This window comes from Cantharellus anzutake (assembly GCF_015039405.1).
Source record: "Cantharellus anzutake strain C23 chromosome Unknown EI90scaffold_167, whole genome shotgun sequence".
NCBI lineage: Eukaryota > Fungi > Basidiomycota > Agaricomycetes > Cantharellales > Hydnaceae > Cantharellus > Cantharellus anzutake.
Genome location: NW_024067117.1, coordinates 102744 through 129030, shown reverse-complemented (window position 1 = coordinate 129030; position 26287 = coordinate 102744). Strand labels below are relative to the sequence as shown.

Below are 26287 nucleotides of genomic sequence, written 5' to 3'. Positions count from 1 at the left end.
AGTACACTTCCCCATCCTAACTAAAGAACCAGGGAACAGCTTGGTGGTGGTCTCGTTTGAACCTCCCAACTGACCTTCCTTCGTTCTCTCCTTCAGCATACCAAACATATGTGGCAGTGTGTGATGCTGCACAATTGACGTTCATCATATACAGTCCACATTCTTCTGAGGGGGATTCCGCTTGTGCTGCTGAGCCAGTTCATGAGCTAGTTAAGTACCCCAGTTCTGCCTTAGTCACATTGACAGACAGGTTATCACTTCCCAACCGGCGTGTTCCTATTGGGTGCCAGGGTGTCACTTGCATGCTAACCTAGTGTGCACTGATGTAATGCACCACTTACCATCTCTCCTGAGTCACCTTTTTTTCCCAGCTCATGGGACAAGCAATTTGCCCAATCGTGCTAACCCAGTGTGCATTCACGTAATACTGCACCTCCTTATACTCAGATAGTGGTGATTTCCACGCTGTGAAAGCAGTTTCTCGGAAGGCACAGTGGTAATACATCTTCTGAACTCAATATTTCAATTGCTTTTCACCAGCCCATTGTGACCACACAATTTCTTTCTTTCCATGAATCATAACATTGATTGCTTTACAGAGTGAGCATTGAAATGGCCAGCACCATCTTGTGAAGCAAAACCTGCAGTGAAACCTACCAAGCAAAGCCATGGCATCAAAACACCACCCAACCTTGATTGCCATTGTTTGCAGCGAGGCTGGTTGGGACGCTTTCCCTAACCCCTTGGTCAACCCCAGAGCAACGTAATGAGGAAAATTGATGCACATTTCCCCTCCATCCCCATGCGTATCCTCCACCCCACCCCACCCATGTACAACACTTCAACCACTGCCTTTCCTTTCACTCCGTTCAAAGTCACATTGTCCTTCAGGGTGCCATCCAAGGCTGCCTCTTTTTTGGCCATGTGGCTGGTGAAGAATGGATGACGTTTGGGGAGCAGCTCCGGACTCTCTTCTTCTGCAGGTCGTTTTTTGGAACCTGAAGGAAGGTTAATCAGTTCTTCACGAAGCAGATTAGTCTGGCCAGCCATCTGCAGAGCCGTCCAATGTAGTTGGAACAAGTGAATTTCACCTCTCAGTGTATTACATGCACGCATGCTGTCCATCCACAGAGCCCATTTGTCACCCATGAATGATGTCGAGGGATTGTGTACATACAAATGCAAGGAAGCGGTGCCAATTACAGCCACCCCTTCTCTGAAGAACAACTCCATTGCCTCGCACGGAACATCTAATCCTTGGTCATCGAATGCTTTCAGGTCGATGTGATACTTAAACCTCTTTCTGGACAGAAGGGCTGGGAGTGCACGATGAAAATGGGAGTCAGGGTCCCGGTCCAGGTGCAAGAACACAGAAGGCATACCACCCTCTTCCATCAAGCCAGTGGCCTCTGGCGTGGGTTCCACTGGCCAAGGGAGCAGTTAAACACAGAATGGACGCTGGCACCGACCTGCTTACTGTTTTCAAGAGAGAGACACATCTTGATTTTCTTGTTCTCCTTTGGACCCACCCCTCAGCTCTCCATGAACATCAGGTGCACTATTCACAAGTAAGGGGAGTTGCGATTGTCGATATAAGTTCAGCCATATTCATTTTCATGAACTTCCACCATGTCCTCTGAGATGTAGATGAGGATAGAGGGCCAGGGCAATGAACAAACATTGTAACACACCTTCACAATGGTGACCAAGTCCGGATGCGTTTTTGAGGCAATTTAAGGCATGCAGTTGGAGTACAAACAGTTTTTTCACTTCGGGTGGAGCCGTTGGAGGCATTCCCACCTGGATTGAGTAACATCTGAAAAGTGTAATATCTCCCATGGGTTTTCATGGGTTTTCATGGGCTTTCATGGGGGGCCATGAACACCCATGGACACCCATGGAAGCCCATGAAAGCCCATGTACAACATTTTCTTCCAATTTCTGTGAAATTCCATGGGTACCATGAATGTTCATGGATGTTTATGGAGGTCCACAGAAGTCCATGACAGTGCATGAACAACAACATACTTGTCAGGACTCAGCCCTCATTCAGGGGCAGCCTGACCTCAGAGTTGGGTGTGTGCAGTGTTCTGGGCAGTGGGGCACTAGATCCTGCCTGTAGTTCCTCAAACTCACTGAGGGGGCTAAGTGGGGAGTTAGTTGAGAAGAAGGGTGAGTTTCCCTATCCCTGATAAGCTACTATAAAAGGAAGTGGACTGTGCCAGTTTATAGTGTGACTGCAGGCAGAAGCCAGGCACATTCCCACAGCTTGGAAAGGGTGTCACATGGGTCTGTATGTGGGCTCCTGGTTGTAAATACACATGGAAAAATAGGGAAAAATGGGGAGAGACTGGGGGAGGGGTTTCAGGGTTGTATGTTCAGGTGAGGTGCCCTGACAATACTATAGCAAGTGAAAATATCAGTTGAAATTGCAGGACTCAGAGACCCATGGGGACCCAACCAAAAGCCTTTATACATATGTCTTCACAGGTGTCATATCCATCCTCTTCCACCACCTTCTGTCACCTCCAGCCATCCCTGATTACCTCTGCTCCACTCATACCAACCTCAGAGTCACCACCCCCCCATTTCCATATATTACTTACACCTCCCTAAGTACAGAACCCCAAAGGCCTCCAGACAGCTCCAATGTCCACAAGTGCACCCCTGACTCCATTGGGCCATTTAGTTGCCTGCCCTGCAAGTCTGCCTTTGGACCCCCCTCTCCATTCTCCTTTTGGGTTGTTGTCTGTTAAACCTGTAACCCAAGTTGCCAGTAATATTCAGTTGACTAACCCTTGACCCTGTTATGTCAGCTCCACCTGGTTCCTGCCATTTATGGGCCCTCTGCCTAGACTTCCCATGTATCTGCAAATTAGGGCCCCAACATGCTACTGGGCAGTCTTTGACAACAGGAGTCTGTATAAATGTTAGAACTGTAGGGCTGAATTGGTCCATTTCCATAGGTTTTGGGTGCAGCATAGGGGGTCAGCATAGGGATGATTCTACAGATAATGTGGCAGAGGTTGTGAGAGCTGGGTTTACAATAACATGGTTGGGTCAGGTTTTGTGTGATGATAGTTGTTGGATACTAACTATTTACATGGCATGGGATACTGTACTCCACAGAGCCTGTAAGAGGCTAAAAATGGGAAAATCCCATTTCTATAATAATAAATATGGACTTTGATTTTTGTGCCACAACTGCAAGTGTCCACTGAATATGTTGGTGTGCTTGTTTAAGCACTGGTGTAGCCTGTTAGAATGGGCAGATTCGGATGACTCCGGAGTGGAATCGGAGACTTAGCGTGGAAGGACCTCAGCCTCAGTGACTCAGGCAGAGCGCTGTGCCATTGCTGGTTGTCCTAGGGGTCCCTAATTTCGGATCTAGCAGAGGGAAAGTCTCTTGGGGGCATTTCAGGTCGATTTCAGACTGAGGTTACAAGTTACTATGTACATTGTATATAAGGAGGGGTCCGGAATCAAAAGGAGCAAGGGTACTCCGAAAGGAGACAAAGGGAGCTGAAAGGAGGGACAACACCGAGGGTCAAGGGTTTGACTCAATGGTGTTTCCCAAAGGAGTGAAGGGCCAAGGCCCAAGGAGGAAGGAGGGAGGATGGGAGTGGGGAATGGCCAGCTGACTGAATAGAAAGGAAGCAGCAGCCCAAATAGGAATGAGGGAGTATAGTGGAATTGAATGGAGCAATGCAATAGTTGCAAGGTCCGGCATAAGTCCAGAAAGTCCGAACTCGGAAGTTAAACTCCGGAATATTGGCAAATGTAATTAAATGGAATGAGCTAACCAATACAATGGGTATAAGCGGAGGTGGGGTCAAAGTCCGAGGTCGGAGCTAAGACTGGAGGTTCCGGAGACAGAGATGTGAACGGGATTCCGGAGTGGAGGTCCGGAGTCAGGAGCATAGGTGTTGCATGCTCATCTGGAAGGTGTCAAGGTTGAGGTCAGACCTGGAATGTTCCAGAGTCGGACCGAAGGTGGTGTCAGAGCCGGAGGTGGGATAACCTCTTGGGAGTCGGCAAGGAGAAGGTGATGGAAGGGAAGTAGGGCCCTGGAAGTCAGTTTTGGAGTTCTGGGAGCCCGGAGCAGAGGTTGGAATTGTATGGATATGACATAGCCTCACACTCCCAGTCCATCAGTACATGCCATAATGAGGCTACATATATGGTTGTCAGGGGACGACTCCCAGGTCCCCATGACCCTCCCCTATGGTCCACAGCCTACTGGTGTAACCAGCCCTATCCAGGGCACAACCTACTGTGGGTAAGGAGATGAGAAGGAAGCTAACTTCTCATCTTCCCACAGTGGCCGCAATATCAGCAAAACTTCCGGGGATACCCGGAAGTCACATGAAGGGGTAGGGACCGGGCCCGGAGTATGCAGCATGTGGAGCATGCGCACATGTGGGAAGCATGGCGGGTGGAAGCGGGTATGGATGCAGGTCCGGGTCCGGGCTAGTCAGGGTGTGTGCCCTGACAATGGTTAAGGGTGGGGAATACAATCCTTACAACCAATCACAGGTGCATCATACATGTGAGGAGCCCAGGTGTCATATCCATACAATCCCGACCTCCACTCCAGGCTCCCAGAACTCCAAAACCAACTCCGGAGCCCTACTTCCCTTCCGTCACCTTCTCCTTGCCGACTCCCAAGAGGTTATTCCACCTCTGGCTCCGACACCACCTTTGGTCCGACTCTGGAACATCCTGGGTCCGACCTCAACCTCGACACCTTCCAGATGAGTACGCAACACCTATGCTCCCAACTCCGGACCTCCGCTCCAGAATCCTGTTCACATCTCCATCTCCGGAACTTCCGGTCTTAGCTCCGACCTTGGACTTTGACCCCACCTCCACTTATACCCATTGTATTGGTTAGCTCATTCCATTTAATTACGTTTGCCAATATTATGGAGTTTAACTTCTGAGTTTGGACTTTCCAGACTTACCTCGGACCTTGCAACTATTGCATTGTCCTATTCAATTCTGCTATTCTCCCTCATTCCTATTTGGGCTGCTGCTTCCTTTCTATTCAGTCAGCTGGCCATTCCCCACTCCCATCCTCCTTCCTTCCTCCTTGGGCCTTGGTCCTTCATTCCTCCTTTGGGAAACGCCATTGAGTCAAACCCTTGACCCTCGGTGTTGTTCCTCCTTCCAGCTCCCTTTGTCTGCTTTCGGAGTACCCTTGCTCCTTTTGATTCTGGACCCCTCCTTATATACAATGTACATAGTAACTTGTAACCTCAGTCTGAAATCGACCTGAAATGCCCCCAAGAGACTTCCCCTCTGCTAGATCCAAAATTAGGGACCCCCAGGACAACCAGCAATGGCACAGCGCTCTGCCTGAGTCACTGAGGCCGAGGTCCTTCCACGCTAAGTCTCCGATTCCACTCCGGAGTCGTCCAAATCCACCCGTTCTAACACCAGGGAAAAACATGCATACATCTCCATCAGTTTTGATCACAGCAAAATTTATGTAAATAGTATTGGTGAATATAGACATGTCAGTGCTACCTGTCTTCAGTAACTTTCATCATTAATTATGGCAATATTTGCTTCACACTTGATTGAACAATGGAAACCCCCCCCTCTGCTCTGACCATCTGCACATCACTGTGGCAGCATTGAGTGTCAAATCCTTGTAACAGAGCAAAATAATGAGCACATAGAAGCTGTTACATAAATGGCCTTTGGGAGTTCATGAGCATCCATGGGTGTCCATGAGCACCCATGGGTACCCATGGGAGTCCATGAATATCCATGGGATTCCATGAACATCCACAGAAGCCCATGACCACCCATGGGAGGCTGTAAAAGTCATGTAATTTGTCAGAAAATCCATGAAAATCCATGAATTTTCATGAATTTTCAACAAATCCCATGGAATCCCATGAATTTTCATGAATTTTCATGAAATTCCATGGAGCCCATGGAGCATCTATCACTTTTCACGAGTTACTGCCTGGATTTGATACTTGGTCCCATTCACTTTCATGCGCTGCCCTACATTGTAAGTGATGCAACAGAGGATGTAAGTGGGGAACAACGACACACTCCTTGTTCATGCCATGCATTGAATGGGGCCACACCCTGATTACCGTAAGGTCCAACGTCAGCCATGGTGATAACTGTCATATCCCGGAATCCTGACCCCACACACTCCCACCACACCACACCTTCCTAACAACTTCACCATCCCCTACACCATGCCTCCCCAGTCCCCAAGTCACCTTCCTTCCTGACTGTCTCAGCTCCGGTCTGGTTGTGGCACACCGAACCTTGGCCACTCCCATCCCAGAAGCTTGGTCCCGAGTCGGAACATTCGGAGACTCCGGATTTGCTCCGATATCCCAACAGACCTCCGACATCCCGTGACATACCCTTAAACCATTTCTCCACCCATTTCATTTATTGGAGTCACCCAACATCCTTCGGATACGCAACTCCACTTTCAGAGCTACCCACATCCTTTGGTGACCTCACTCACGTCATCACTTATTAGTCACCTTCCATTCTTAGCACGACTATCTTCTTCTTCCCATTCAGTTGGCTAACCCCCCTTACCCATTTCTCGTTCCCATTCATTTTCCGGCCTCTTACTCCGCCCTCCTCGATCTGACACCTCGGTTCCCCATTAAAGATATTGTTTGGGACCTTTCAGTACCTCTCGGTATCATTCGGCACCTTTTGGTGTTCTTCTATTATCATTCAGACTTTGACTAAGTCCTTTCCATTCCCCCTTATAAATACCTGTAGATTAGAACCTGTAGTTCCTCAGTTCTAATCTCGACTAAAATGCTACCCAAAGTCCCTCTGAGTGAATCCCATTCCCCTTCTACAAGATACCTCAGACATAAGAAATACAAGGACTAACTGAGACGTAACAGAGGCACAGCGCTCCCTCCGAGTCGCTGAGGCCGCATCCCTCTTAGAGCCTCTTGTACCATCCAGCAGAACCGGGCCTGGAGAAGCTTCAGTCCACTACCGGAGCTCTCAGACTCCCCTCTAGTTGAGCCCTGCCTGCATTCAAACTCACGCATTATCCCTACAATCCGGGTTTTTGACAATAACTCCAAAAAAGCTGAATTTGGCCAGTGTGTTCGCACCATCATGCCTAATCCAAGTTCCACATATCGACTGACCATTTGATGCTGCTGCACTGCAGTAGGAGACAGAGCCAGGGTCAGTCGACCCCAAGAAGTTAGCACAGTCCACGTGAGCAACAATACAAGTGATGATGGAAGGATCCATAACTGAGGGCCCCATTCCTCGAGAATGATCTCTCCCCTCCTGCTCTTTATTAGCGACATCCAGTTGCGCATGCCAACCAGAGCATCACAAGTTTACACCCAAGGTGGGTCCAGAACGTCAGGCATGACATGCCTGGTGACAGCTGAGTTTATTGCCATCCAGGTTACACATGCACTAGGTTACAGCCTGATAACAGGATACAGAGCCAGTTGAGATGTTTGTGACATAATCAATCAGACCAGGTTGTTCAGGGTGCCAGAGTGAGATGCAAAGCGAGTGGGTTACCAGGGACGGGTTTGGTTGGGTTACAGGACCTGATGGCGGACCCCCATGCCGATGATCTGGGTCCAAGATGTTGTGCACGGCTGCCATGGAAGCTCAGAAGGACATGAGTTTTGAACACATTTTCCAGGTTCGCTGTGAAGGCGAGGTTGAGGCCCATTCATCTGAAAGCCCAGCCCTCCAACCTATCTCAATGCCGTCCAATGGGAGATGGTGTCATGACCGACAAATCCCGGGGCTCCGTCAGCGGCGAACCAATGCCGATAGGCGAATCCGCCGACCCGAAACCCATCCTAACCAGCCCCCAACCCCATGTCTGGCCCCCTGCCTTACTGCGTGAGACTTGGCCAAGAATCAGAACCTAGACCCTGCCGGTATTCCGACCTTACCTCCAGTTCCTGAGCCCTTGGCACTCCCGGCATTCAGTCACGCCTGCCTTGTCTCCATCTGAACCACACTCATCGCTTCCCGCTATGTGGTCACAGCCATGCCCCGCTTCCGTCCACTCCGCACCCTCTGCCCACTCCGCACCCTCTGCCCACTCCGCACCCTCTGCCCACTCCGCACCCTCTGCCCATCTCTGCACCTTCTGGCCACTTCTGGTTGCCCTTGACACCTCTGGTCAGGTCAACACTCCCACTCCCCTCTGTACCTCTGTTGGCCTTCATGCTGTCCTTGTGTGACAGTGCTGGCAGATCAACTTCTGTTCGCGGACTTGTGTCGGCACCGCACCGACCCCGCTTATTTGCGGACTTGTATCAGCGCCGCACGCTGACCTCCGCTTTTCCTCTGGCCATTTGTCACTTGGCAGCTTATCATTCATTCCTTGCCGAGTGCCATTTATTGTTTGCTTCCCTGCCAATATCGGCATTTGATCCCCTCTTTATTGGCACTAGGTTATTGATCTCATTCAGTTATTCATCAATAACCCTTGCCACTTATTGTTTAGTGATCTGTTCCTCCTTTCCAGTTCCCGGGCTCTTGTCCTTATTTAGTTTGACAATCCCCGCTTATCTCCGCGCCGGACCACGCCGGACTGACCGGCCTTTCTATATTCCCTCTTGCCTATTTATATACCTTGTAAATACTTTTGGGGACCTCAGTCTGAAATCAACTAGAGTACCCCCCCTGTCTGGTCTGAGTCTCTCCTTCTGCAAAGGGGGCTTCCCCCCTCTGAGTCCGTGCTTGCGGAGTCTGTGCTCCTCCTACAGGTCCGCTCCGCCCACAAGTCTGGTTTGAAGTCCGCTGTAAGTGTCAGTTTGTAAATACGGGATCTCCCCCAAACGTCAAGCTCAGGGCACAGCGCTCCACCTGAGTCGCTGAGGCCGCGATCTGTCAGGGACAGCTCCAAAAGCGGCGAGGTCCCGGCGTGCGGGACTCGGTGGGACGGATGACGGCTATGCATAGCGGCGATCCCGTCGCGGGTTGAGCGTCCCCGACCACTTAGTCTGAAGTGGAAATGTGAGTCATCATTAAAGGGGAATGCTACACTACTTGCCTGAAGTGGAAATGTGAGAAGAAGGCTACTTCTTCGGTTCCCACTCCAGCTGTTATTATATACATGCGGGAATGATCACGTGGGGTGCGCCACGTCACCCTTGCACACAGCCACGGCTCTCCGGGTGCTTCCACGGAAGATCCCGAGAGGGCCCGCTGAGGGTGCAAGGCGAGCGCGGCGGCGGTGGCGGCAGTGTAGGGATGTAAGATACAGGAGGGGAGATGGGCGTGTGTGCCGATGATACATTGAGCAGAGAGAAAGGTGGTCCGTGTAAGAGAAAGAGAGAAAGAAAGAAAAGAGGAAAGGAGAACAGGAGGAAGGAAGAGGGAGAGGAGGGAGAGGCGGTGCGGAGCGGGGAGGCGGAGCGGGGATCGGGCGGGGCGTGTCGGGGCATGCCCTGACACGATCCCACTCTGCTAACCTTGAACAGTGCTTCCAGACGCACCGCATATTTCCGCCCGCATATCCGCGCGCGCGCTCCAACAGACCTCTGCCACAATCTCCGACACCGACAATATTCCTCACTCTGACAATATCCCAGCCTCTGACAAAATCCAGTCTCTGACAGATGGGATCATCCACATAAGCAAATTTGTTGGGGAGGGACTAGACTGGACCATGACGTTTTTGACCTGGGCATGTTATCAGTGTGGGTATAGGAATGGCTCTGAAAGCTCGGACGTACCACCTGAGGCAGCACCCTTCAACAGTACCACTTTACAGGCTGCAGCCTCCAGATGCTGGAAGCACTGACTTGTGCTTCGTAGGATGGTATCACACTCCAAAATTTTGAGTCTAGCAGGTTCCTTATGTAGATCTTCTGACATGTGAGCCATTATTTGATTCGCTCTGAATGGTCTGAGGAGCAATAGGTTCTGTAGAGATGTGGCACAGGAGAGCATGATGTAAGCAGACTGAATGGAACGAGAACTTTCCAAATCCACAATCACTTTCAGCAGTGTTCTTCCTTGACATTTGTAGTCGGTGATCGCCAATGCAGGTAGTAATGGCAGTTGCAGTCACTTCACCATCAGAGTGCGGTTTGATATTGGATGGGTGACTTTAATTGAGATTGGCTTTGGCAGAATGACGCAGTCATGTGGCGGAAGATCCAAGAATGCAAGTGGAGCGGAGTCAGGAATCGTGACTACAGCACTTCTGGCAAGGGCATGATGAGCCTTATCATTTTCATATCTGATATGTTTTAAGTGTCCCTCGCTCCCATTCACTATCCTGCCCTTGACATTGAAGTTCTCCCCAACCATGACAGGCATGTCTGATACCAATGGCAGGCAACCTAACATGTAACCTGTGTTGGCCTCTGAAGTCAGCTGCATCAGCTTATCGATTAACAGCGGCTCTTTGATTGGCACATTTTTTAAGAAATGCTGAGCACCATACATCACAACAGGCCACCCATGTCAAGCAGCGAAAGTATGAACTGCTGCTTCATTCAGAGCATCTTTGACTGCATTAGATGCGGTCAGGATAGGTGTGGCCTCCCAACCGTTCTGGGAGAAATCAATGTCTTTGTTCTGCTCCAACAATCGAGTATCCAGGATGGCTTTGTCTTGTAGCGTGCAGTTGCCAAATCTCAATCTTTGTAGAATCTCTCGGAATGTGTCATTTTGAGGACCACTTTGTCGCATTGATTGTTTCAAAAAAACGACGGTGTTGACAAGGGACCACAAATGAGCACCCTTCAGTTTCTTCTGACCACGGTCGGAGAGGGAATCAGAGGAATGAAAGCTCAACATTTTTGGGGGAGTATACAGCCTCGTGTTCCCAACTGGAGGTAACTGGCAGAAGTCTCCAGCAAAGATGACATTGATCCTGCCAAATGCTTTTGTTGATTCCTTTGTGATAGAGAGGGCTGCACTGATGTCTGCAAGTAACTCACAACCGATCATGGATACTTCATCAACAAATAAGTAATCAACACCACTCCACATATGAATCAGTTTGGTGCAGCTCAGAGTTCCGTTCGCTTTCTCAATGTGGGGTAGTTGGGACAGATGTAGACTTGAATGCAAAGTGCCTCCACCGATGTTTTGTGCAGCTGCCCCTGTAAAAGCACACAACTGAAATTTGCAATCTTGATCTAGAGCATAGAAGAAAGCAGTGAGGGCTTTTATGACTTGTGATTTTCCTGTGCCTCCAGGGCCACCTAAGTACATATATAGAGGCTCCAGACCAGCATAAGTATTGTATTCAGCCACCAAGGAGAAGGCATGCATTTGCTCCACATTCAAATTGAACTCTGTGGTAATGCTCTGTGTGACTTGTGTGTAATTCAGACTGGTGCCCACAGTGGTACTCTGCACAATGTATACATCTACATTGCCCCCCATGTCATTGTCATTTGACTGGATATCCATGAATAGAGCATGTGAACTCCCATCTTCATCTCGGGGTGTAGTGCTCATCTCTATGGGGAGAGCAGACTTCAGAATTTGTTTCGCTGCCAAGTGATGGTGTTTGTAGTCTTGAGCCCATTTGAGTTCTTGAGCTCCATTGTCCTCAATGTGAGTGGCAGAGTGGTGCTCAGATGCAACGCTCGATGTGTAGGGGGTGGACACCAGCAAACCGGCCTGGCATGCATGAGAGAGAGCTGTCTGAATTTCAAGCTTCACAACAGCCTGTTTTTGCACACTCACTCGCTCTGAATCTAACAAATGGTGGAGCAGCAAACCATCATCGACATCATCCTCTGCCACTGGAGCCATGTGCAGAGCTCATTGCAAACTGTGGTTAGCGGAAGGAGTGGACGCTCGAGTTCGGTGTTTGGCATAGTCTTGGTCTCGACTGTCTTTACATTTGTGCAGCACCTGAAAGTTTTCAATCACACACTGATGATACTCAGACAGGTTGGGCAACAGTAATTGAAAAACATCTGACCATAATGCAGATTCGCCAAGGAGTTCACTGCCTAAATGCCAAGGTTTGAACAGAGTGACCATGACCATGGAATAATATTCATATACACTGGGATTGTCACGGCAGGGTATAGAAGGACCAGTGGGAACATGTCAGGGCACACCCACCTGACCCGGTTCCACCTGGGCCCACCTGGGCCCACCCGGGCCCACCCGGGCCCACCCAGGCCCACCTCACCCGCTCCCCGCTACCCACCCCTCCTCCTTCCTCCTTCCTCCCTCTTCCCCTTCTTCCCTTTCCTCCCTTTTCCCTCTTTCCTCTTTCTCCTTTATTTCATTCTCCCTTTCTGTTTATTCTTTCTATTTACATGGACCACCTTCCCTTGTATCATTGTACTGTTGACCCATCCAGCTCAGACACCCTGGATGACTTCCTGCTACGCCTAGCACGCGCGCCTGCAGTGGATGCCCTTGGGATCCCCCACGGGGATATCTGGATGGCTGCGGCTCTCTCCATAGATGACCCAAGCTGCATGTACATAAATATACCTGAAGTGGGAACTGAAGAAGTAACCTTCTTCTCACGTTTTCCACTTCAGGTAAGTAGTGTAGTTCTTCCTTTTAATAACAATTCACATTTTCCACTTCAGTCTAAGTGGCCAGGGACTACAGTCCCAGATCGGGCCCATCAGTACACGCGCCCTCTTCGCTCCCCGAGAGGGTCCCTCTGCTGGGCGCTACATCCAGGCCCCCTCCACCCCGGACACGTCCCTGACAGAACAGGAATGTAATGACAACACCTTTTGCGCAAAAAATGAGAACTGTGTTGAGGGTGGTCTGTGGCAAGAGCAGAGTGCAGGAGGTGTTGGGTGGGTTGGACTTCATCCTCATCTTCAGATTGATCATCATTGATAGTCAGCTGGCATGTTCCCAATGGAACTTTATCGATCATGGTGACAAAATCCCAGACACAGAGGGAGTCAAACACTGGAGAGTTGTCATGGCCCTGATAATCCATCAGTTGGTTGCAGCATCATTCAATTTCCCCAGTGTTGGAATTTGCCTCTAGCACAACGTCACCATCTGCAAGCTCGTCACAATCCTCATTGGTACACTGAGGATCAAATGCAGGTGAATTTTCAACATTGACATGTGGCCCATCTGTAGGCCACTGTTGTGAGTGGGAACGCTGTACGTGAGCAGTGAAAGCCATCCAAAACAGTGGTTGGAACCGATGACTCGTATAATGATCCAATTATCCTAGTAAATAAGTAGCCACTTCAGGTGCAGCAAGTTCTTGTTTGGCAATCAAAGCATTCGCGCATTTTACTAATGTACACTTAGCTCAATCCACAGCAGTGGCAGATGCATCCAAGATATCACACATTCTTTGGACAGCAGCTTGGAGTGCAGCATAAGTGACATGTGTTTTCAATGGAGTTTTAGTGATGTAGTCTGTAATATAGTAGAGGATGGCTTTAGCAGACACACCGGACCCGATAAATTTGATATCCATGTTGCAGTGCACCGCTTTTAATATAGTTTTGCAGTAATTGTTGATCATACCGTTACTGACACACATGCTGATTTCGCCTGTGCTCATGTCCATTGACGTGCAGTCTGTGTAGTTGTCTGGAGAGAGGTTAAAGCGACACTGACCATCACCACGTTTGTAACATGTAGCAGTGTGCCTATGCACTTGACACTTTTGCATGAGGTTATGAAAGTCTTTGGCCATTTGCAAATCAGTGTGTCGATCAGGATGGCATCGAAGGCTACAGGCATGAAACACATTGGAGGTGCATTCTACATCTTGGGGTGCAGGGGGGAGGTCGGTGCTAATCATGTCATCCAACCAATCTAGTAGTCTTTGGTGCCAAGGAAAGTCATGTGCTCTGAGGACATGGTCTTTGATCTGCTGCGGATTCAGTGCCCCTTCAATCCAGATGAGCATGTGACAATGGAGTGTTCCCCGACCTTGAGCCTCCACAATTCCATAATATGCGCTGCAAGGGCCGAAGATACCATTGTCACAAATGCCATCAGTCTGAGTGTGCCCTAAAATGCCTCAGATGAATGCGTGGATGATGGTTTTGAAGAAGCGAGCAGCAATGAATGGATTCTGGGTGATGGTGGTTGCCTGTTCCCAATAGGATGGAACATGGGCTGGTAAGACATCATCCAAATCAAAATTGCCACAGGATAGAAATTTGACAATGGGGCTATAAACATCAGCAGGATTAATGGTAACAAAGAAACTGGGTGGACCATGATCAAAGATGAGAGCCCAGATCTCATTTCGCATTTGAGTGCAAGCAGCATGCAAACTCAGCACTTTTGTGCTGATTACAGCCACATCCTGCAGGAGCTTCCTGGCAGTCCACTCTGTGGGAGTGTTCGCTGTTGTATAATCATTTCAAGACAATCTGTCAAGGATGACGTTGAAAGTGTCGATGGGTAGGTTAACAATTGTATTGGCTACCCTTTCAAAGGATGCATAACTCGTTTTCAGTTTGCAGTGTAGTGATGTTCTTTGACGCTGAATAATATTGAAAATCACGAACAAGAAGGAATAGTGCTCTTGAAACCGGCGATCAGCCAGTGAGAATAAATGAGCTGCCATTTTTTTTCGGAGGCAACGTAAGTTGCAGCTAAACCTCGGAGAAATCATGTGAGCGACTGGGAGTCTGGGTTTCTATGGCCTTCTTATTGTGATCAGGTGAGGAGTAATAGGTGCACAAAAAGTGTGAATTTCGGAAGCAAATGGCTGTGTACATTCAGGGAAGTAACCGCAAGACACTAAGAACCACCACCATAATCATCATATTAATTTGACATGATGGTTGAGGTTGTGGTCGACTTAATCTGAATGAGGAATAAGCGTTAGTCGGACAAGTAATGGAAAGGCGATAAATTGAAGGGAGAGATGGAAAGATTAGGGAACAACTTGGAACGAAAAATATCCATATTGATCCGACGACGACAGGTAACATTTGTGCGAAACAATGAGTATAAGAAACCACGGAGTGGTCTAAAGAGAAACAGCGATGGGCCTGGGATTTGCATCCAGGGGCAAGAGAGGCGCCAAAAACAGCTGCCTTGGCCTCTATGGACCAAATATCCAACAGAGCACACATCGCGAACTGCCGCTCTAGGCGATCAACTCCTTAAACCTGGAGACCAGCCCCTTATTTTCCCCTCCGCCTTCTGCATTGGCGTCGATGGAAGTGAGAGACGAGACGATATGGTGCTCGGGGGAGTCAGGAAGACGATCTTCATGATGTTGCTCACCGTTCGCAGCGACCGTAACCTCTCCCTCAGGCTGCTGTTTCTCGGGCGCCTTCTCCTGCTTGCGGCTTAATTTACGTTGTAACCCCCCTTCCGATGGGCCCGCATTCGCGCTAGAGCGGTCCTCTGTGAGACCTTTCTTCTCAACCTACGCCAAAAGTGGGAAGAAATCATTTTGGGCTCTCCGAATCTGAAATGCAAGAACGAACCACGTAACCATCTGGCCCTATCTCAATTCCTGAATCCTTTGCAGGTATGGTATACGCAGGGACAACCTCATCGTGCGCTAAGTGATCCGGCGCAGCCACGTACCTGCTCTCATCTTCCTCTTCTTCCTCTTCTTCAATGCTACTGCCTTCCTCCTCATCTTCCTCATCCTCGCTGGCATACCCAGCGCTTCTAACAGCGGCCGCAACGGGCCCACTCCTATCGATTGCCTCGCTAGCGACAAGGTACCTAGCGACAAGCATGCGGAGGTCGTTCCACCATTCCATCATGTCTTCGTGGGAACGGGCACGGAATGTGTACGCATGAGGGGCTCGTTTTCCAAGAATAGAGCCTTTACGCTCAAGGCCACTCGCATCTTTCTTACCCTCGATGTGGAACTTGTGCGATCGCGCAGTGGAGGCACTGCTGGGAGGACCAAGAGTGCAGGCAGGCAAGAAGAGGGAAAAACTGGGCAGATTCTGCGCAAGGGGATCAGACGATGTGTATTCGTGAAGATACCCAGCGGGCGTAAGAACAAAGTAGGCTTCCTTGTAGGCGCGCGTAAAGCGGCGCTTGCGCTCAAGGAGCCCTACATGCACGGGGACAACGGATGGGTCCTCTTTCGAGGGAAACTCAATATGCTCTGGGTTACGGAGAGGAGTGTCAGGATCCAGGAGATGATCCGAGCGAGCTGCGAAAGCTATCCATTCACGATCGGGTGAGATAGTGGCAAACGATTGACCAAGGGCACGCCACGAATCCTGAACAGAGGAGGACATGCGGGATCGCCATTCCTCGAAAGTCTGCCAAGCTGACTGCAGTGAGCGGACAATACCCTCTTCAAAGTGAGCGCTATTTTGCTGCATGATAATAATTGACTTCTGGAGGGCATTTTCTTCATTGACCTGCGGGGCGCGAGCACCCAGGGATTGAGAAACAGGGTTTTAAGGGTTTGGCATGAGGAAAAGAGCGACTGACCTGCTTTTGGAGTTGCCTCAAAACGAGTTGGTTCATCACATAAGGGTCTTCTTTAGCATGCACAGACATGGGCGTGTTCTTGTACAGTGAAATTGCCCGAGAGAGATCGGTAACGGCCTTGGTAGAAAGTTCACGCTCTTTGGCAACACTCGCAGCGAGCTTTCCAGTGTCGTTCTGAACATTCTTCACATGGGCCTTGATCTCAAAGTGAAGTTTCTGAAGGTGCTGCACGATAGAGCCCTCGATGGTCTTCCCAAGATTAGCATGGTGATCGGCGATAATTCGAGTTTTGTCACGAATGTTGTAATAGACATCCTGTAAACCGTCCTCGCCGAGAAATTGATTGCCGGCACGGAAGGGAACTTGAATGACGGCGCCAAGCTTAGTTAGCTCTTTGGCGGTATTGTTTTCGATGTCAGCGATGCCTTCAAAGTAGGCGATGAGCTGTTTCGTGATGGCCTTCCACGCTGTGAAGCTGGGATGTCACATCAGCATCAATGATCTTGGGCCAACAAATAGAGAAGCCGTGAGAGGAAAACTCACCGCTCAATGAGGACATCGCTCGGGCGAAGGTCATGAGGCGTGGTGTTCTTCTTTATGAGTGCCTGATTCCTGGACATCGTGGAACGGCGAGAGACTGAGGTGGCCCTCGAGATGGAGACGCCATCGTCACCACCACGGATGATGGAGTCGGCACGATGGTGGTTATGAATAGACATAATTAAGGCCTTCTAGTGGATAGACGCTGCGAAAGATGTAGAAAGGGAGAAGGGAAGAGGCAGCGGGTTTTTGTTCACCTGATGGAGCTCACTCAACCGGGGAATGCGGGGGGGTGACGTCGTCTTTCGTCGATTCAAATACCGTGGGAATACCTTGAGCCAACTTCGGCTTTACTCCAAGACACCTCGTCTAACCTCGTTTTTCATTCGCGATCCCTACGACTACCGACTATGTTGTTTGACTTGGCGGGTGGTGGTGCGCCGTGCATTTTTGGAAAAAATTCATACGTGCGAGGATCAATTTGATCAAGAGTTGACGGTCTTAGGGTCAGACATCCCGCTTGACTTTATCTCAGCCCGACACCTATCGATGCAGCCGACCCGAAACCTGCCAAGTCAGCCTATGATGAATGAGAATGTGGTCATTTGTGGTGTGTGACTACTCTGCATCAACCTTTCTGCGGCACAGGACACAGGCTCCTTCCATCCCTGAGTCAGGAGGACGGCAGCATAGCTAACAAGTCTAATATCTGCATTTAATTTTATTGCTTTCAATCGAATGATTATATATTCCGTTTTGTTGCATCTACAGCGAATCTGGCAAGTCAAAGTTAGTGTCCACTGTCCAACTGCGCAACACATCCGGTGCCTCTAACGCCCCGTAGCAGGACAGCCATATATTGGTCCAAACTTTGGCTATTTTTCTGACACTCCTCGAGCCGACCGTGAGAATATCATTGGAGACACGTGATAACACAAAACGGATCAAAGGGGTAATCACTGCTCAGCCTGGACGAGGGGATATTGGGCGTCTCGGGCAGTTCAGTGTTCTTGCCGTCTTGTGGCGCGCGAGTTGATGACACTATCCTCCAAAGGGTGAGGCTGTACTTCACACGATGGGATCTGAATCGCCCTTAATCGGTATATACTATATGTGATCCTTCCCATCTTTCTCTATATCTATTACTCTTCCTTTTTCTTGTGAGTCCCATTCCCTCTTGCCTCAGTGATGCGTGCAGGTTTCCACGTTTTCTGATCCATCCGGATGAACCGAGTTCTTTAGATTCATCAACTCTCACAAACGGCTCATAACTGACCTTAGCATCTCATCACTCAGACAGCCCAACCTTTCGTCCTCCGAAGTAATCATTGTCGGATGAAACTTTTTAACACGGTAGTGCTCGGAGGCGAGTCTAAATTACTAAGGCTCTTAGTTTGGGTTTTGATTTGAGGGTCAATGATGAACCCTGGTTCCTCGATTGGACCTCGACGTCTAGCTGGTGGGGTCGGAAAATCGTCGCTCACGATACGATATATGCAGCAAGTATTTGTGGATACCTACGATCCGACTATTGAAGGTGGGTTTCGCAGCTCTCTCACCAGTCGAACGGATGCACTCACCACCAGCATGCCTCAGAGGCGTATGTGAAAAATCTCGTGGTGGATGGTGAAATGTGCCAGGTATTGTGTATTTTATCTCTCCAACCAATTGCATACTGCTAAAGTCCACATCTTGAAGCTTGAGATTCTAGATACCGCTGGTGCTGGACAATTCACAGCAATCAATGAGTTCTACACCAGAGTAAATCAGCTTGTCATCGACCTTTGGATGCATCGACAATCTTATTTTCCTTCCCAAGGGTCAATCAGGTTACATTCTTGTCTTCAGTCTCACTAGCGCCACCTCACTACGCGAAGTCGAGAGCATTCGTCAACAAATCTTCCGATCCAAGGGGCTACCGATCCCGCCTCTGTTTGACTGGTCCCTTGGCGCTCCGATGCCCACACCGCACCTTCCAGCCCCACGGAGGAAAACTCCGAGTAGCCGGCCCAATACTGCATCGAGCTCGTATGGGTCGAGCGATACCCTCCCCACGGAGAAGTTTTCGCATCGGCCATCGGTTCCCGGGGCTCATGCTGGAGCGAAGCCTAGCGCCAGTTTGTCGAGGGATGTGAGCTCATATGGGATCCCATTTATCCTGGTAGGAACCAAGTCTGATCTCGCTAGTGAACGCGAAGTCTCGAGAGACGTTCTCATGAAGTATGTGTTGGTGCAATTGGACCGTGGGAAGCATGCTCAGTTATGTCTTTTTGCAGAGTTGCCACCTTATGGCGTTGCCCCTGTTATGAGACGAGTGCAAAGAAGGATTGGAACGTGCAAGAGGTTTTCATGGTATGCTCCCACCACTGAGGCTCAACCTGATGCCGACAGTGATGCCAGATTTGAACTAGGACATCGCTCGGCAAATGAAAAATACATTTCCCTATGGCTCAAATGCACCCCTGGAGCCAGTTGTTCCAGTCAAAAAGAAGAAGAGACATTTTGGATGCATCATCCAATAGACAACTGGTCTTCGTTGACATCTTCTACACTGCATCGAATAATTTCCGTCGTTGCGTGTGGACGTACCATACTAGCGCTCGAAACATCCGATGGTGTTTCCTTTACCGTTTGCGCAACACCATTGACCATCCCGTCATCACTTTAGAGCTTCGCTTGCGCCAACCTCCCTCAGCCTCGTTTCCACCCGCTCAGCAAAAGAGCCGCATACCCTTCGCACAATCTGTATTAACACCTACCATCGATCACTTTACACTCCTAAAAAGTCTCAATACCCCTCTGGCGTTGCCTTTTTTCTTGGAATCTTTGATGGACCAAAGCATTTTACTTTTTTTGCGCCAAAGATCGGGGCTTGGGTTGCCACTTCGCACCTTGTGTCCTGCCTGACATTAACTGGCCCTCAAGCAGGTGCATGTGCGCGTACTCTCTCCCTTCCTCCATTCGCTTTTTTTTTCGTGTCTTTCTTCAACCGTGGCTGTTTGACCACTTTTCTTTTTCTCTTGCCAGATTCTCCTTCATCCGGTTCAGAGAGAAGCGGCCGTGCCACTTTATCCTGTCTCGCTGCTTCCCACTGTCTACTGCGGCCCTGATCCGCCAAAAAAAGTGGCCTCCATGTCCCAGAGCTATCCTAACGCGCTTTGCGTTCGAATCATGACCTCACGTACGTTACGACTACGCTTTCATTACTTCATGCCTTTTTTGTGTTTCCTCCGTTGATTGTACGAACCACTGATGTAGCCATGTGTGCACGCACGGACGCTTATTTAAGGATGATTCTGTCAGTGCTAGCTTATGCAGCTTGTGCCAGCGGCAACAGGCCGAAATACTGGCGCAGGAGAACCGATGTGCATTGATTAATATACGTGACGTTTTGTCAGTGATTCGGCCCAAAATATCCGCAGGGAATTTTGGGGATTATTCCGCGAAATTTCCCACACCGGATTTCGGTTCTATCTCCTGAGGATTACTCAGGCTCCAAGCACTAAGTATTCATCCGTTACATCAATCCTATGCATCCAAATCCCGCAAATCCATGACCTGCTAATTTCCCTGCATGGTAGTCAGCGTCACCAATCCACCGTTATGTTGGAGGGCTACCGTGACTGAGCGAATCCAACAGGAACGAGATGACGGGATCAGAGATGACATATCTGAATTGAACCACCGGGTCCTGAACCGAAAAGGCAAGCATGAGGATACAATCGAGTGGCCAGAGAAAGCGCACGTAAGTGTGGGCGGGGCTTTCCAGAACCTCGACTACTATCGGTATATAGTAAGAAACCTCATATGATGCCTGACGAGTTCGCCCCACTGTAGGGATTACTCAGAACCTATATTTCCGACACTGGAAAGAAGCACAGGAACCCGCAGTGGTGATATTGCTTTTACTTATCAGTTGAACGTGGCATTAGTGTTGGTCTACAGGTGACAGCGACTGGACTACGTACAATGCCTAGAATAATCGCGCAGCCGCAATATGGCCTAGATCAGAGGGAAGCGCGTGAGCCAGTAAAATTACCTATCAAATCGCTTGCGATGAGAGCATTTATGATAACGAAATCTCCAGTCCTCGGCTCCGCTCACCCAATCCGCAGATCCGGCGTTGACGTGCGTGGTTCTGGTGGCATGTCTGGTCGGGCCACCAGATTTTTATGGTTATATTTGCCCGTCAACGACGGTATATGATTGCCAAGATCGACCCAGCCGATTCAAAATGTACCAACGTCAAGAACATTGGAGAATGCAGATGCACATGTTACGAATACAGAGCAAACACGGGCAGCATCCCAAGAAAAGATAAAGGGTCGCCGAAACTTTCGAGAAACAAACCCGGTAGATGGAGAAAAAGGGGAGGACAGCAGAGAATGAAACAGGAGTACCGTACAGCTAATAACAAATCCAGCGCTTGTCGCGAATAAGACAGGAGGTGGAATTGAAAATTGAGTGGTGGTATAGATGTACAGTGAGCCGAAACAGTTGAAGTGAATCGAGAAGAGCGCAACCGAACCGTTCGCAAAATCAAGTCGAGTCACGAGGTCTTTGTCGGAGATGCGCGGATTTTGGAAGAGAGATAAGGCCACAATGACTCGGATCACAGTACTGGCGTTTGTGGTTGTTCTCGCTCACGAGGATTGCGGTGGCTGCGCAATCAAGTAGCTATATGCTCTCCATGACAATCGGACTGGTCGGGGCAGTAGCAGTAGTCGTCTCATCGACGTAGGCTGGCACGGGTTTGCGAGTGAGGAGTGTCGATCGACGACGGGCTCCAGTGGAGGCTGGGGTGGTGGGTGACGCTGGGGACACAGCCACAGGTGATAGTGGGATGTGCGATGCGCCTGATGAAGGCGCTGAGATGTCTGTAATCAGGCGAAGGCCAAGCCTGCGAGGATTGGATTCTGCTGATGATTGAGATGCCTTTGTAGTGCCGAATGGTTCATGCGCCAGTGGGTTAATGAAGAGAAACCGAAAAGCAAATTGCAGGCACATACATCACTCAGCTTTCTGGTAACGAGTGTCTTCCACTCGACAGTGTCGATGGCTCTCAGGTTTGTTTCATTCAACTGACAGTGCTGCAAATGAATGAGTGGGCACTTTAACATCGTCGATATAGCATACCATAGAGCCAGAATCTATGTGTTGGAAGTGCACAAAGCCTGTTGGAGTCCCAATGATCGCCTAACAGCAAAGTGTCAGCGAGGGCCACTCATGCATTCAACCTTGACGTGTCACAGACCTTGTTGACCTTGCGTCGTTTGGTGAGTTGGAACGTCGGGACGCGCAGGCTCGAGAAACGCCCAGAAGGCGAAGTAGGAGTGTCGATCTTATCCTCAAAAACTCTGACGGAAGAGCAAAAAAGGAGCATGCTGAGTAGCGGAGGCCTTTGGTTTGGCTTGTGGGAGTTGAATCGGACTGAAAGTAGAAAATGAAGAGATGATTATAAGGTGAAGTACGTGTTATGTGATTGAGCTCCGCGAGTGAGAGGGTGAGTGGGGTATCTCTCGTTGAGGGGGAAGCACAGCAACCCAGTGCAAGGCATGAGGAGAATACATTGCACAGCGGGGATTTTATATTGAATCAAACAATAGAACATGAATCATCTGCTGCAATTCAGACCAGGCTAGGTTCCTTTTTAGGAAATTGCAACCGCAGTCCAGGGGTCTTTGGCGTCTTATTTGTCTCTCTTAGTCTCACTTGTTGCGACAGACGTCTATCTCCCAGCACGTTGGTTTCCTAGTGGCGATGACCATAATTCAATCTGTATACAACGTCGGCGGGATTCGTGTCCTCCTCCACCACTTGGAGTCAAAACTGCAAGAGACTCCAATCACGGTGCTTTTTCTCCTTCACGGGCGCCTTGGTTCAAGCAAAGATACCCACTCAATAGCGGAACATATCCTAACACTTTCGAAGGATTATTCTCATCAAGAGCTCTGCTCATCGTTACATTCGTACGTACCCCCTCCCACCGCCCAATGGCGATTAGTCCGAGCCTGCTCCGGATGGATCTTGATGCATCGCTTTCTCCCTGGTATCTGTCCACACCTGCATTATATCCTGGGATTGTGCTACGTGTATTATCCGATCACCTCCGGGTTACGGCAGGATCATCGGAACCATGGCGAGCGTCTCATCACACCTCTTGCCAACCTTGGCTGGCACCGGGAACCAGCGGAAAACAATTCAAATCATGCGTAAGTTTCACTCTAGCCCCCATCATCAGCCGTTGGCCATTTGACCTCCCCGATCATGTTCTCGCGTGATGATGCGTGATCGGACAGGATTGATATGTACGCTATACAAAGTATGGTTTATGGTTTATCCCCTATCGCCTTCATCAACTAGTTCTACACCACTCCTCGCTAACGATACGGCCCATTTATCCCCATTCCAAATATGTAAAAAGCCGGCACTGCAAAGGACGTTTCATTCTTGATTGACTTTTTGCCCTCCTACTTATTCCCCAATGGAGAGCGGGAAATCGATCGGTGGGGCGTCGCAGGGATTAGTCTCGGTGGACATTCGACGTGGATTTGTTTAAAGAACGGTTAGTACGTAATGCGGGTACGGCAGCACTTGTGCTTAATGTATAGAATCCTAGATCCTAGGGTCACCATTGGGATTCCCATTATAGGTGCGTTCGTACATACCCCATTTGGTCCTTGCGACATATTGGCCGCTGACAGTATGCGGACAAAACAGGCTGTCCTTCGTTTCTAACTCTCATGCGAACCCGAGCAGCCCAATACCGCCTTTCTGGACCCCCAACGTTCCCTGACTCGCTTGTTTCTTATATCGAGCATAACGATCCTTCCAGTACTGAACCCAATCCATCCCTGAACCCCTTCCTTGGAAAGAAGATCCTTATTCTGTCTGGTGGCGCGGACAGTCTTGTCCCGTGGGAGGCGAGTAAGGCCTTCATTGAAAAGCTGGACTTGGGCGAGAATGGAGTCAAAACAGTTTTTTTGGAGGATGGGGCCGGGCACCAGTGCACAAGAGAAATGGTGAAGCGACTGGGCGAATTTATGATTAAATGGGGTTTGAATGCCTGAATGGCAGCTATGTGACTTTGGCCAGAAATCTGGTTTCGTGATTTAGACATTATGTGGGCGCATGCATCCGCAAACAACATCGTTCACATATATATTTGTGATACCCACCTAGACCGCCACTTCAGTGCTACACACTATAGATCCTAGCGGGTTTCTAATATATAGGAAACAGTGGGTCAGTGTCCTGAGCCCACTTTACCAAGCCTCCCACAAGATCCGTCACTTGAACATCCATGGCGTATTCTTCGGCAACAGATTTAATCGCCCGTGCCGCCTTCTGTGAATCATTGCCCCTTCTACAAACACAAATGATATGGCGCTTCGCACTGCAGGCTCCCTCTTGAGCGCTTGAACCACGGGGGGTTGACAAATTGAGATTGAGCGTATGAGCAGGATTTTCAAGTAGTTCTTTAAGTGGCACATCTATGGAACGAAGTCAGTGGGCTTCATTGCGCACATGTGGAAGGATTGGTTGCATGACATACTCTTCGAACCTGGAATTGAGCAGATACCAAATTCCGTGGGTGGTCGAGTATCAATAATTACAAAATCATTTGGACCATTCATACACTTCCTAAGGATCTAAATGTTGGAACGTGAGTTTCGCCAGGTTGGAACAAGTACGCGAATCCGATACCTCGGGCTGAATCCTGTCGCTATTTACATCAACGAATTCTCCCAGCAGCTTCACCCCATCACAAAGAGCAACATAATCTACCGCATCAAAGTCCACTGAAGATTCTACTCCGCACGCAGCACAGGAAGGCCTTCTTCCCCGAAGTTTGATGGTGCGAAAAGGGGAAACGGGAGACAACGCGGAAAAGAGTGTTAAAGTTGGCACATAGGTGTCCTCATCTAGTCATATGAGCGGTTGAGAAAGGAGGAAATAACGGTTGTTCAGCGGCGCACCAATAAGACCGGCTAGTATCTTGATGGCTTCCAAAGCCTGTAGAGTTCCAATCACACCAGTAACACTTCCTAACACCCCTTCTTCTTCACATGTCCCCAGAGTCTCCGGCTTAGGTGGTTTCGGGAAGACACATCGGTAACAAGGACCCTGTTTTCCGAAATTAAAGACAGCTAACTGTCCATCATATCGTAGGGCGGCCCCGCTGACAAGTGGTATACGGAACTTTGAGGTGGCATCAGCGAGAAGATAACGAGTGGGCGAATTGTCGGTGCAGTCCAAGACCACATCATAAAGACTTCCTGAGGACCTAGCCGCGGCACCATCGTGTGAGTATAGGATAGATTCCAGGTTAGATGGTGTGATTGAGATTGGGTAAACGGACACCTCGATATTCGGATTGATTCTGAATTGATGTCCTAAAGGCGTTATCGTCACCGAGAACGGATAGACGTGAGGGTGTCCTACGATCGCACTGCATCCCCTGCAGAATGAGCTTTGTTCCATCCAATTTTGTTATCTGAGTGCAGGATTTGCCGCTGGAGATTCGAAAGCTCCACTTCGTCATGATCCACGATGCCAATATGGCCAATGCCAGCGGCAGATAGATACTGAAGTGCAGGACATCCCAAACCACCAGATCCTACTACGAGCACAGAGGCGGACTTTAGCTTGAGTTGAGATGGCAGCCCAAAGTTGTCCATAATCATCTGGCGACCATAGCGTCTGTTTTCATGAAGCGTCAATCCATTAAATGTCGGGGAGTGCATTGATGCTGGAGTAGGTGAGGAAGACAGTGAGTGGAGTTTCAATTGCGCCGCATGAAGTTGGCATTCAAGATGGGAGATTTTGGTGATCAATTCCTGTGAATTATCGGGAAGTACTGCATTTCCATCTTCTGAAGCCATCGTGATAAGCGGTCGAAATCTCGATAAGACGATTGCACTGCCACGTCACAACGAGGCTGCGGGGTAACAAGATAGATCCACGGTCCACCACCACCACCACGACTGACCCAAGCGATAGTGTGTTTCGATAGGTTGCCCAGGCCAACGCCTAGTCTATCCCTTATAAGATATATGTATCAGTGAAGCACTATAATATTATCAATATTAGAATTCTTGGTACTATGGTGTACGCTATGACCAACTCACGTTTGGTGATGTTGAGTCGTGTGGCGTCTAGATTTACACCTATTACCTTTCTTGGTGACATCCGTGCCAAAGTCAGCGCGCATTCATAGCGCCTGACTATAAAAGAACAATTTTTGGACAACCCAACCTTTCCTCAGTTCACGTACAACGGGACTGAGGTGTGTTGGTTACATCTTGTTCATCTTTCATAAATCATGTATTAAACATTTGTCCACCAGCGA

At 49.3% G+C, this 26287-nt stretch overlaps 8 protein-coding genes across 8 annotated transcripts; 2 read left to right on the top strand and 6 right to left on the bottom strand.

Annotated features, from left to right (window-relative positions):
* Positions 1-747: 747 nt before the first annotated feature.
* Positions 748-1499, bottom strand: EI90DRAFT_3022658 (uncharacterized protein; the record flags this gene model as incomplete). The annotated part of the gene is made up of 2 exons (XM_039057798.1): positions 748-1424; positions 1478-1499. The coding sequence occupies 2 exons, from the start codon at positions 1497-1499 to the stop codon at positions 748-750; spliced, it is 699 nt and encodes a 232-aa protein (XP_038908327.1).
* Positions 1500-9858: 8359 nt separating this feature from the next.
* EI90DRAFT_2862165 (uncharacterized protein) lies at positions 9859-10062 on the bottom strand (the record flags this gene model as incomplete). Its single annotated transcript, XM_039053811.1, has 1 exon — positions 9859-10062. A coding segment is annotated over one exon (204 nt), but the record flags the coding sequence as incomplete, so codon positions are not given.
* Positions 10063-10065: 3 nt separating this feature from the next.
* On the bottom strand, positions 10066-10350 carry EI90DRAFT_2949750 (uncharacterized protein; the record flags this gene model as incomplete). The annotated part of the gene is made up of 1 exon (XM_039055388.1): positions 10066-10350. One exon carries the CDS (start codon positions 10348-10350, stop codon positions 10066-10068), a length of 285 nt encoding a protein of 94 aa, XP_038908325.1.
* Positions 10351-15073: 4723 nt separating this feature from the next.
* On the bottom strand, positions 15074-17015 carry EI90DRAFT_3147719 (uncharacterized protein; the record flags this gene model as incomplete). Its single annotated transcript, XM_039065548.1, has 4 exons — positions 15074-15358; positions 15420-16322; positions 16396-16870; positions 16939-17015. The coding sequence occupies 4 exons, from the start codon at positions 17013-17015 to the stop codon at positions 15074-15076; spliced, it is 1740 nt and encodes a 579-aa protein (XP_038908324.1).
* A 1255-nt stretch (positions 17016-18270) lies between these two features.
* Positions 18271-19457, top strand: EI90DRAFT_3147718 (P-loop containing nucleoside triphosphate hydrolase protein; the record flags this gene model as incomplete). The annotated part of the gene is made up of 8 exons (XM_039065547.1): positions 18271-18301; positions 18392-18472; positions 18532-18575; positions 18634-18696; positions 18755-18867; positions 19072-19155; positions 19212-19287; positions 19347-19457. The coding sequence occupies 8 exons, from the start codon at positions 18271-18273 to the stop codon at positions 19455-19457; spliced, it is 603 nt and encodes a 200-aa protein (XP_038908323.1).
* A 2036-nt stretch (positions 19458-21493) lies between these two features.
* On the bottom strand, positions 21494-22536 carry EI90DRAFT_554944 (uncharacterized protein). Its single transcript, XM_039067785.1, has 4 exons — positions 22190-22536; positions 22075-22131; positions 21945-22022; positions 21494-21870 (listed from the first exon to the last, which is right to left on the bottom strand). The coding sequence occupies exons 1-4, from the start codon at positions 22316-22318 to the stop codon at positions 21613-21615; spliced, it is 522 nt and encodes a 173-aa protein (XP_038908322.1). The 5' UTR covers positions 22319-22536; the 3' UTR covers positions 21494-21612.
* Positions 22537-22965: 429 nt separating this feature from the next.
* Positions 22966-24210, top strand: EI90DRAFT_2980565 (Alpha/Beta hydrolase protein; the record flags this gene model as incomplete). Its single annotated transcript, XM_039055982.1, has 5 exons — positions 22966-23147; positions 23235-23257; positions 23360-23500; positions 23555-23587; positions 23656-24210. 5 exons carry the CDS (start codon positions 22966-22968, stop codon positions 24003-24005), a joined length of 729 nt encoding a protein of 242 aa, XP_038908321.1. The 3' UTR covers positions 24006-24210.
* Positions 24160-25682, bottom strand: EI90DRAFT_2949726 (uncharacterized protein; the record flags this gene model as incomplete). Its single annotated transcript, XM_039055387.1, has 5 exons — positions 24160-24428; positions 24491-24587; positions 24643-24860; positions 24915-25318; positions 25381-25682. 5 exons carry the CDS (start codon positions 25680-25682, stop codon positions 24160-24162), a joined length of 1290 nt encoding a protein of 429 aa, XP_038908320.1.
* Between the last annotated feature and the right edge of the window lie 605 nt (positions 25683-26287).

Coding starts and splice junctions, on each gene's coding strand:
- EI90DRAFT_554944 (XM_039067785.1), bottom strand. CDS start 22,318: ATGCTCCTTTTTTGCTCTTCCGTCAGAGTTTTTGAGGATAAGATCGAC. Junction 22,132..22,189: donor AACGACGCAAGGTCAACAAG/GTCTGTGACACG, acceptor CTTTGCTGTTAG/GCGATCATTGGGACTCCAAC. Junction 21,871..21,944: donor TTACCAGAAAGCTGAGTGAT/GTATGTGCCTGC, acceptor GGCACTACAAAG/GCATCTCAATCATCAGCAGA.